This window comes from Leptonychotes weddellii, chromosome X, assembly GCF_054177405.1.
Source record: "Leptonychotes weddellii isolate Sample4059 chromosome X, ASM5417740v2, whole genome shotgun sequence".
NCBI classification, from domain to species: Eukaryota; Metazoa; Chordata; class Mammalia; order Carnivora; family Phocidae; genus Leptonychotes; species Leptonychotes weddellii.
This window is the reverse complement of record NC_138385.1, coordinates 11,682,318-11,694,352: the sequence shown is the minus strand read 5'-3', so window position 1 is coordinate 11,694,352 and position 12,035 is coordinate 11,682,318. Positions and strand designations below refer to the sequence as shown.

The following is a 12,035-nucleotide window of genomic DNA, read 5'->3' as shown; positions in this document are numbered from 1 at the left end:
TCCATCATCTGCAGGCTTCGTACACCTATGTCCACATCTGTCCTCATCTCTTTGGCTCCTATTGTAGAATCAGCCTCCCTCTTATCCAGGTGAATCTAATCCTTTCACTTACACTCAATTCCATCAGTCTCCTCAACTCCTTCAGGACCCCACTCCCTACAGGATCCCATTTCCTATGTCTTTAATTCCTTCCTCTCTATTGGCCCTTTCCCTTCACCTAACAAGTAGATTCAAGTGTCTTAACGAAAGAAGCCCGAAAGCTTTCCTCCCTCAATCCTGCGTCCTCCTCTAAATACTCATGTCTCTCCTGTTAGAAATGCTATACCTAAACTGCCTCTACTTCTCCCTTCCCATTCACTCCTCAAGTCACCCACTACAGTCTGGTTTCTGTCTCCATTACTCCACTGAAAGTGCTCTTGTCAAGACCACTGAAGACCTGCCTATGATATATTCCTAGTTCTTGTTTTACTTATTTTCTCTGAAGCATTTGACATTGCTGACTCTTCTGAAAACTCTCTCCCCTCTTAGCTTTTGTAATACCATGATATCTGCCACAATTAGTTCTTTTCTGCTGCTGGCCACTTACATGATGGTATTCCCTACTATTATTTGACAAACTCTCTTTTCTTCTTGTGCTACATATTCTCTCAACTATTCTCATGGCATCAGCCACCACCTACATGCAATAACTCCTACATTTTATCTCTAGCTCACATCTTTCTCCAACTCCATGTTCAAATTTTCAAGTATCTATAGCAAGCTCCCCTCGGGTGTCTTCTTTCCCAGGTCTGCTTTTTCCTTTATTCTCCATCTTGGTTAATAGCTTCACCATCAAACCAATTGCCAAAGCTAAGATTCTCCCTCTCCCCCAGGGCCCCTCATAACGCGCCATTATGGAAATTTTAAACAGTGTCTCTACCTGAAGCTACTTCACGTCCATCTGTGCAGTGAATGGCAAGCATACATGTTTGACCACCCATGGGGGTCCTGCTTTCCCTCCAAATCCAGTTGGCCACCAAATCCTGATGATTCTACCTCTAAAACAGCTCACGAATATGTGTCCTTTAAGCCAGTGCTTTAAGGCAGACCTTAGTCATTCCTCACCAAGATTATTGTCAATAACTTCCTAATAGATTTTTTTTTTTACTTGCCCGCATCAGTAGCCCCCACTTCCTTATTTTTGCTTCCTCCTTAGGTCACTGTCCAAACCCAACAATGTTTCAGCGGTAGAAGGGCCATGGTTTCATGTAAGGGAAGAGTGATCCTCTCTCTTTTGATAAGGCATAATATTTCCTGTAGCTTTTTGGTCGCAACAACACAAGATGTCAAAGTCACAAAGACAGATTCTATCCTAATAGAGTCTGGGCACCATACTTTAAATGATAATGAAATGGGTGATCAACATGGTGAAGGGACTCCAAACCATGACCTAGGAGGAGTAATAAGAAGTGGAAAATGTATCCTGGAGAAGATTCAGATTCCTTCCTGGAGCACGCTAACTGGATATTTTTCCCTATATGAACTCCAGGGTTATCAATCAGACATCTTTTCTCCTTAATGAAAACAGTTTCTTTTCCTTAACAGGAAATGCTTACTTAAGGTTCCTTTTCCTTAATGGGAAATGCGTACAAAGTGTCCCACATTTTGCTATCAGCTTGCCCATCATGGAAAGGAAACCCATCAATCTATAATGCTGATTCCTCCTGGGAAGTCTTCCTAAGAAATGAGCTCATGTCGGCATTTACCTGTTTGCTAAAAGACTGGTCAATTTGAATGGTAGGCTATGAATTTTTGACATCAGTTCCTTAAATGTAATTCCAAATGCCTTAATTTTCTTGAGTGGGGGCACCTGACATATTACCTAACTTACAAGACTTTTTCCTTCCTCTAACTTAAATGTTATTTCCAAAATTAAAATTATTATTGCAAGATTTAAAAAAATTCAACCTTCCGGATTCTTGACCAGTAATTATTTCCTAATAATTAGTTTCTATGCCATCTGGTATTTACCTTCCCAAACGTACGCTTTGTATATTCCATTTCTTTCCCATGCCTGCACAGTAGTTTCAGAAAACAAGCATTTATTTCATTAGACACCTACCTTTTGTATCTGGCCCTGTTGAGGTAGTCTGTGGATCTAAATGAGGTTAATTAAAATCCTGCATTATTACATTCTCTAACCTTAACACAAATCTGAAAAACAAATCCCCTTTTCTACCCTTTATAATAATGGCAATGTATTAATAAGTAACAGATACCACGAATATAGCGATAAATCCAAATTTTTCATTTGTAAAAATAATAAAGCCCCCGCATTTATTCAGCAAGACCGTTGCCATAGCCTGATAAGAAGTGGAGAGAGAGTGACCAGGGTTGGAGGATTATGCTGGTGATTAATCTTCTATGGTAACATGAAACAGACTACCCGGTTTGCCAAATGAATGGGCCCTTTGTGGTCTTAGTCTTCTCTCACCTCTTTCCCAGCCTGGCCTCTGAAAACCGGGGCTACGACATGGTTTCCACCACGTCTGCCAACAGTCTTTCTACACACCTGGCTTTGCAATAAATTCAGGGAACAGGCGAGAGCACAAGTATTTACAGGTTCACCACTCTGGTAATTTGAGGAATAGATTTCTCCAGCCACGGTAACAGCCTCCTTGAAGGCTGTCTGGTGGGAAGTTTGACAAGCAGTTCTCTCCACTTTAAACATCCTAGCCTCTTCTGAAAATATGTGAAATTCGAAGTGAAGATTACGGAGTATTTATAGATTAAGTGGTCTCCTGTAAGAATGAAATCCTCACCCTGATAACTGTACCGCTTCTGCCTGTATTTAAATGTTAAACATTTTTCAAAAGCTTAATTTGGCCTCATGTTCCTAACTGAATTGTTGTCCACACTGTTTACGTATTTCTTGGGAAAAGCAGGAATTTGCACATATGGAGAGGTTGAAATGTGCCTGATGGAACAAGGGTAGAGACAGCAAATGTGACCTAACTGAACTGAAGATAACAAATAGACACACTTCCAGAACTGTCTTTCATGTCCTAGAGTTAATTTGAGGAAGAGGTCTCCTTAATTTCTTTAGGAGGAAACATGGATAAATGTATGTTGAGCTGAGTTATAGAAATGGCTTTGCTTCCCACAGCTGCCAAGCAGGACAGAGCATTATATGATATGCTACCTAAAATAATAACCCAAGTGTCATCATCTGCAAAAAAGTTTAGTGGATCTTTGATTTTATACCAAAAACGTTAGCTTCAAATGATTAATTAGCAATAGATATAACTTTCCCTGGAAGTTAATTTGTCCTTTCGAATGAGTTATTTCCATCAAGAACACTCTTCCTCATCACAGAAATCTGCAATGATAACACATATGCAACATATTTTATTTCACATCCGATGAAACCTAGAGTAGTCAAAGCATGAGCGCCAAGAAAGGCTTACCGAGGTGTACAGGTATCCCTCGCTGTTCATTGCCAAATACAGCTTGGTTTGAACTCCTTGGATAGCCACCACTCGAAGACCCACAGGGATGAGGTTAAACAGAGCTGAAATCAAAAAGAATGTGAAAGCAATGTTATCATTCTGAATTCCATAGCTTTTTAATGTTCCCAGCAGGTGTGGCCCTCCAAAAGTGATGTGTGCTTGGTAAAACCGTGTCTATATATTTACACATAGATAGGGCCTCGTCTACCTTTTAGTGTACTTGGTGTCTGGCTGCAGTCACATAAGTGGGGCTATGCCATGGCCACATATTGTCAGGCACCCTGGGGAAATGGAAGACAAGCCCACGGTTTGTATAGTGTCAGAAGTAGGGAATCCTGATGCTTTTGGAGAGCTGCAGTTTCAGGAATCGGTCTATATATTAAATAGCTTTATCCTCAACGAACTATTTTAAACTGCTCCCCTAGATGACTGCTAAAATTCACAGACATGGTTATGATCTACCAGTTGGGGAGAGATTCCTAGAATCTTAGAAAAGATACTAGTCTAACTCCCTCATCTAAATTATCTGTATTATTTCCAATGCAACAACCCAAAAATAAATCCAGGCCTTGGGGAAAAAAAAAAAAAAAGTCATTTTGTAGTCTTATGTTCCCAGAGTAGTATTTCAGTATTTCTTAAAGAACCAACATTTTCCAAGATAGCGTTGGGGGTGGGGGCAGTGCCTAGCTTTTAGCGTCTAGTAGCAAAGGTGATAGGAATACAAATGAAGAACTTAAGAGGTTTGTTTGTTTATTTAGCAAAATAGTTGTAAGTAGGCAGCCAGCTGGTACCAAAGAGGCCTTCATTTCTCCATTTGAAGGTTTGATTGCGTGAAACTTACACCCAGCCTCTCCTCACAATCACACACCACTCACTGGAGAAAACCAGTGGGCGTCCTCCCCCTACCAGCTGTCTACTCCCTCCTACACTGTGAATAAAAATAAAACAGTACATTTTTAAAACGTAGTGCTTGTCACACACATCTTTTGAAGCTAGCCTGTGCACCTTTCAAGAGTCATAGACCAATGTTGATGATTTTTGCCTTGGTGTGTAAGTTTACTGACGACGATATACCGGTCTGCTATCATTTCTGTGAACAGGAATATGAAAAGAGTCACCATATGGGTAAGAATAGCTATTCTGAGATCTCTTACCTTGATGCATATATATACTGCTGCAGTAGGTGGGGTAATATGGATGAGAAATATTAATGAAGAGCTAAATATTCCTTGGGGAGCCTACAATGTATATTTCCCTTATAATCAGCGTGTTACCAGAGAGGAGCTAGGACATATTGTACAGTTCAAAATACAAGCGTTCCTACCACATGCCACCGATGGCACCTCATTCAATGCTCATCATATTAAAAGCTGTGCCCTGCTGTTATGTGAGGTAAAGGAAAGTAATTGCACAGATTGCAAGCCAGGATCTCATGCTATATTTGACAATGCAATGCATAGGAAAGGAGTCTGTCTCTTTGCTTATGTCATGTATATATCTCTTTCTGTTGATGATGCCTTGCTCACAGAGGTGCTCAACACACATTTGCAGATTGACAGAAATCTGTATGGTGAAAACATGATACGATCATATTTTTGGAATGCGATAGATCACAATCCCATTATATAAAAGTTCTTGTTTAAAAAAATCTGAGAGCTAAAAAATCAAACAAAAACTTCCATATGGGTTTGGCATAAAAGCCATACCACTGTGTACCACCAGACAACTAGAATACCAGCTTGTATCTGAATCCTAGTTCGGTCATAGTCATAGAGGACAGGCAGTAATATATGAAATTCAGAACTGTTTCTAGAACCTCGTTTTTCACAACATTCAGAACCTCCTTAGTTCTCTTAATGCAGCTGGTAACAAGCAAAAAAAAAAAAAAAGGTAAGAAAGAGAAAAAAAGATCTGCTTTTCACCACGTGCCTCAACCACTCTGGTGTGGGTTTTAATGAGCAATAAAATGCTTGAATTCCAAACATGAGATAGCAGGAGGTGGAAGAGAAGCAAAATCCATCAGTAATCCATGCCCGGGATTATCTATTCCTGATTAATGGTATTAACTATACAGGAGAGCATGAATTTTTCACTATGTACCATAAATTTCTGTGACACGCCATTCAAAAACAAAAATCAGCACTCTAAAACAAAACAAAACAAAACAAAACTGAAGAAAGCAGGAAAAATAGCGGCTGGTCATCCTAGTTCAGTCTTGTCTTTTCTTTAGACATTCAAGATAGATCATAAACTAGGTTGGCTGAAAGTCTAAAGGGTCAGCCTTTCCAGATAAAAATGCAAAGAAATTTTATCAGGGGTAAGCTTGGGCAGAATCATTATTTTCCTATGTGCTTGTGTTTCTCTAAATCTGGAGTACTTCCTCCTGGACGTTATTTTAATTAGGATGAAAATATTCTAAATATGAGAAGAAAACAATTGATTTCACTTGTGTATCTAAAACACATTCATTAAATACCAAAAATCTCTTCTTTTATTTCCGTCAAAGTTTCGAATAAGCTTTTAATAAATAAAAGGACTTTTGTTTCTTGTTCTGTTGTGTCTATATAAAACCAATTAAACTCCTTCTACCTTGAAGGGACCATTTTCTCAGAGACATGCACAAGTTGGCACTTAATGTTTACTGGATATGACACTGAGGTCATCCTTCTTCATTAGTTGGGCTAAGGTCAATTTCTCAAAGGGACCAATTAATAGAAGTATATCTTACTGCAGACCGGGGAGACCGGACACACTGAACTAGTAACACTGCTGGAGATTGGAAGGGAAAGTTGCCTATTCTTTTAACATAGCCCTCATTGCACCCAAGATAATAATAAAACTGCTGCCACGAAATGTCTATCATCTTTTCCTTTTCAGGGGGAAATACATAATTTACAATGGCTGATTTGCTCATGATGAGATTTTATTGAACGGACATCTACCATTGTAATAAATCTATCAAAGGTCAGCTTAAATGCATAATATCAAATATATGTTTTTAGGAACAGATCTACCTGGGTAAATGTGAACGAATTTGTTTTATCATGATTGTGCTTACCACATCAGAATTAAAATATTGTCAAATCAATTTGAACTAAATGAAAAAAAAATGATGAGAGGTACTAAAAATTAATAAAAACAAAAATACAAACACAGTATCAGGAATACGTGTTAAGGAAATACTATATAAATGAAAGAGTTACAGTTGAAGAAAAAACAACTTGTATTCTTGTTCTACTCATTTAAAAGAATGAATGAATGCCAAGAAAATTGCTTGGCTTTAGAGGAAAAAAAGAATAAATTTACATGGCTAGACTTCCATTGTAATGATGATCATTTTCTTTTTTTTAAAGTATTTTAATTTCTTTTTAAGATTTTATTTATTTGACAGAGAGAGACAGCGAGAGGGAACACAAGCAGGGGCAGAGGGGGAGGGAGAAGCAGGCTTCCCGCCGAGCAGGGAGCCCGATGCGGGGCTCGATCGCAGGACCCTGGGATCATGACCTGAGCCGAAGGCAGACGCTTAACGACTGAGCCACCCAGGTGCCCCGATGATCATTTTAATAATCATTTTAGTCATGAAACATTGTTTCATGCCGACTTATGTCCTACAATACCCTCAGTTGGGAAGATTAGCTAGTCCCCTGGCCTCTGGTCACATTTGGCATCTGGGGTAAAGTCAAGCCCCACAGACTTGCTATTTCTTTTGAGGTACTTTTCATTCAAATGCTTCATGTTGTGGTAATACTTACCACCGTTGACTTACCTCTTATTATTTCATTCTGCCTAAACACAGATTCTGGTTATCAGGCTGCGCTCTTTCAAGGTCTTACAATATCATTAGTACACACAAATGCCATTCATATCAGTCAGAGGTATAAGACAACCAAAGGCAGAAGCTATGAATATGTAGGAACTGAAGAGTAAAACCTACTACATGATTTAAAGCTCCCCTGTAGGAAACAAGAGTCTTGATTTACATACGTGTATTTGTGTGCTGTGCCTGTGTGGGTGGGGGTGTGTGTGTGTGTGTGTGTGTGTGTGTACCTTAAAATGACTGCATACCCTGTGATCTTGATACATTTGGCATATTGCTGTTTACAAAACAGAACCAATGCACTAACTTTTAAAAAGTTTTTCCTTTTCAGGAAACACATGTGAACACTAGACCCAAAATAATTTTTTCTCTGATTTTAATGTAGAGAAGATGTTAAAAATAGGGGAAAGTTGACTGGGTGGGGCTCATGAGCAGCTAATCATAAACTTCCTTTCAATAATGCCCAATGGATCCATTTTGCTGAGGCACTTCGAAAAACAGACCAGCTCACAACCCCCCCAGTTGCTTCCCTAGACACTGATTTGTACATATAATTTATCAGAATGTTTTATTGCTGATCATTATGTACTAATGTCTGTTATACGATTACAGTAAAACCCTCTAGTTACACTTGACTAATTTTCTTTCAAACAGAAGAGTATGCACAAAACAACACCTAGGGTATTCACTGTAGAACTTTAATATCACAACAGTAACACAGCATTTTGCAAAACAGTGAAGAATCATTCAGTATGGATGTTTTTCATCCTAGGTACCACCAGGGCTTTCTTCAAGGGTAATTAAAGGTGACTTCCTCTTGAGGTCATAGCTTGGCCATCAGCCCAGGAAGCATTATTAAAAGGTGAGAAACTTTTGACACTTAACACTGGGACCCCGGTCTATGGCTTCGCTGTCTACAGCTGACCATCTCTAAAAAGGCTGCTAGCCTTCTGGTCGGCTTTCCTTGGCTGTTTTCTTAGCGGACGAAGGGGATGTTTCTGGGAAATTATCGAAGTCTGAGGAAGATGCAACATAAATTAGGGAAAATAGAGAATGAATTGTGAGAACTAGGTGTTTCGGCCTCATGGAACAGTGAATGGGTCTGCAGAAATCTGCCAATGGCAAGAAAACACCAATTATTAGGGAAGAGAGGGCTTCAGTATTTGTGAGTTTGTTTCTATGACTTCAGATAAATAAAAGCATACGTGATAAAAAGGTTATGTAACATCTTATAATCACATAACTTCAATAATTAGAAATAAAATTGACTTTATTTTTGATGTGTTTCCTTTTTTAGGTTCACCATTATGGTCCCAACTTGGTCTTTACTTAAACCATGGTAAAAAAATAAATAAATAAATAAAGCACTAAAAGAAATCCCTTCACCCACCTGTGGAGGTATCTCAATTGTTAAAATCTCAATTAGTCTCAGAGTTATCAGTGTGTGTGGAGCGGGGGGAGCAGAAGTGAAAGCTTGTAATGATGAATTCTCATGACACGAAACCACTCCTCTCTCTTGGGATGAGACCGGTTCTTAAGAGTAGAGATAACGTGCTATTTCAGGATCAGTGTGTGGGTGAGTAAATTTTCTGTGGGAAAAAAGTAATAAAATCCAAAGGACAGCCATAAATCTATCCAGATTACCATGGAGATGACATTTGGATGGTTCTTCAGATGGTGTCAACATTATTTGCTATAGTTCACTATTTTACATATTTTCACGTTCAACTTCCTCGAGGTTAACCTGCATCAACAGGATGGAAGTGTTGACTGTATTTTTTGCGTTCGGGTCAGAATTTCGCAAGGGTTGTTAATTTAAAAAAAAAAATAATAATAATAACAAAGAAAACACACAATGTCAACAACATGCTGGGAGATAACTATTTATTCTGCAGTCACTTACTGTAAGTGCTGTCCTCGTCTTTTGTGCCATCAATGGTTCCATCTGCCTGTAGCTGCAAGTGGTAACCTTGTCGGCTGTATAGTTTGGTAACTATGCCCTTAAGCTGAGGCTCTGCAAAGAGAATGAGGACTTGGATCAGTCGGTAAGTTGAGCGTACATAGTTGAAAAGACTCAGAATTCCAAATTCTAATTTCATTTACAAACTTTAGTGTAAAAGGTCACACTACAACTTTAAAGAGTCCTCTGAAAGGAAACAGGCAAACAAACTCCCAAGTTTCAGAGGACATCTCCAAACTGAAGAAACCTTTGATTTCTACCTCGTAACACTGGGAAAGCCCTAAAGCTTCTGACGGCAGCTAGTTTCTGATAGCGGGTCCCCTGGCTTACAGAGTGGTACTCTATTTCATTGAGCATTCGGAACAGGTTGGCAAATGGCATATTCTGCCTTTTAACGATGTGCCACTTCTCATGTGGAAGGAGAAGGAGAAATACGAAGATAATTTAGAGTGGTTTGCCAACCAGGGACCAAAAACACACTAACAAAGACTTCTCTCAGAATTATCACTCTTTGAATAAATAGTCCCCTCTACTCTGAGAGTGTTGAAAATGCATAAATAGTCTGGAACCCCGTCAAAGGACTTATATTTGGAAAACTGAGCTGTGATACAAAAAAAAAAGGGGGGGAAGAGGAGAAAAAAAAACCCCAACCATTACCATACCCTATCGTGTTAATTATCCTCAGGGAAAAAGGGGTGCAAAAAGAGCGGGGTTTTTGTTGGTGCGGAGGAAAAGAAAATTAGTTCATACTTATTTTCAAATTTAGTATCAGAAATATGATTATCTAAAACATGGGTTCTCAATTACAATGATTTTCAATTATGAATCACCAGAGATTTAATAAAGTACCTAATTTACCAATAACAGCCATGTTATCCAAAATTTGCTTTTACTGACTACAGACACCTGCACCGAAATCATATGTATGTGATTATTCAGGCCACATAATCATGCTTTGCAACCGCTTCAGCCTTTTTAAAACAAGCCCAATGCACAGCAAATGCCTTGAAAACTTCGAGCAAGCAGGAAATGGATGTCTGCGTTTCCATTCCGTAGTGTGTGGAACACATACACAGAGAAAGAACAAATTGATGAATAAGTCTGAAATTCTGTACCATTTATCTAGTTAAAAGTAAGAAAAGAGCGTAAAGGATTCGTCTGGTGAAGAACGGCCAAATAGGCTGCATGTTCGCCTGAAGCTCTACCTTGACGCAACCTGACACCTAGAGCTGTGTGAAATTTCCCCTGGCACCGGAATATCGCGCTACTCTTCTCACGGAATAGGTTCCAAAGGACCTACAATCTGGCCATGAGTTTAAATTCTCTCTCCAATCCAGCATTTTAGTAGCAAGTAACCAGTTTCACCAGTCTAACCAGATTACTAAGCTCTTGGCTACAAGGTTCTAGGAATCCACTCCACCCCCCCCCGCAGCAAATATTTCAAGGGTGCACCACAAGTCAAGTCTGTCCCGATAAGCTTAAAAGTGATCAAAGAAACAGAATGCCTAGAGAGCCGAAGCCCAAGGCCCTTGGGGGTGGAAACTGGATCAGGGGAAGGGTGAGAGTTGCAGGGGTAAAGGCAAAGGAGGGTTTCCTGGGTTCGTTAGGGCGGGCAGCGGTGTCTGCCCAGCTCGGCGCCTGCAATTTCCACGCCACACACACACACACACACACACACGGCGGCCACGTCTGGGTCACGCGTGCCAGAGCCCCCGGGCGTGCACACATGTGGCACGTCTGAAGCTGAGGACGCCCCCCTCCCGGGCCGGGTCTGGCCCCCCGGCTCTGCGCCTGTCCCACGGCAGTTGCAATGCAGCAAGCCAGTTACCGTTACGAACGCGGCGAGAAAGCAATCGCTTCCCACGCACGCACCCCGGCTAGGTGGCCACATCCGCACCAGATGGGCCCCCGACAAACTCACCTACGCTTACACACACGCCCTCCAGCCCCCTCCACACTCGTAAAGTATGGGGGGGGGAACCCAAAGCCGGCCAAGCGCCCCTTCCAACCTGGTCTCCTTCTGCGCCTCTTCTTGGAGCCGAAGAGTTTGACCCGGGAAAAGACGTTTAACTTGTTTTTGTCGCAGCTGGTCTTGCCTTTGCTGGGGCTGCTGACACACTTGCAGGCGTTGGATTTCTCGCGCTCGCGGGCTTGTCTCTTCTGACGGATCAGCGAGCTGGCGATAGCCGCCGCCATGGCCACGACGCCCACCACCACCACTTCTTTGGCGGCCCCTCTCCGGCTTCGCCTTCGCCTCCGCCTCCCGCTCCTCCGCGGCGCGTCCGCTCGGTCTCGCGCCGCGGCCGCCCTCGTCTCCCTAGCCGGCGCTCGCCCGGGCTTCTCCGCGCTCGGCCGTCAGCCGAGGAGGGGGCTCAGCATGCCGTCCGGGCTCCTCGGGCGGTGGTCCGGCTCCCGCGCGGGCTGCGGGCTGCCTGGGTCCGAGCCGACGCCACAGCCCCGGGCCGGGATCGCGGCGAGACTGGCGGCGGAGGCAGCGCGGCGCGGCTGCGTGCGCTCGGCCCCTGCGCCCCGAGGACACTGTGCGAGTCCAAGTGGCTCGGGTCGGAGTTTCGCGGCACCCCCCGCCCTGTGCCGCGCGGAGGGGGCCGGAGCAGGGAGGCGGGCGGAGGGAGCGGCGCGGGCGGGAGAGAGGCCGCGAGCGCGGGCGGCGGGAGGGGGGGGAAGGAGGAAGCGCGCGGGGGGGTGGGGTGGGGAGCGCGCCCTCGCCCTGGCCCCTCCGAGCCTCCGACTAGTCCTTGCAACTTCGGGG

The 12,035-nt window shown here is 42.4% G+C and overlaps 1 protein-coding gene across 6 annotated transcripts in view; it reads right to left on the bottom strand.

Moving 5' to 3' along the window:
- FGF13 (fibroblast growth factor 13) overlaps window positions 1-12,035 on the bottom strand; it is a 486,720-nt gene that overhangs the window by 55,979 nt on the left and 418,706 nt on the right. For 5 of the 6 annotated variants that reach the window (XM_081808186.1, XM_081808184.1, XM_081808182.1 and 2 more), the window contains 2 exons: window positions 9,209-9,319; window positions 3,447-3,550 (listed from right to left, as the gene is read on the bottom strand). In XM_081808186.1, coding sequence (XP_081664312.1) covers window positions 3,447-3,550; window positions 9,209-9,319 — 215 coding nt within the window. Of the gene's footprint in view, window positions 1-3,446; window positions 3,551-9,208; window positions 9,320-11,274; window positions 12,001-12,035 lie in introns of those variants that run through there. The other variant, XM_006742909.3, reaches the window with a different exon arrangement.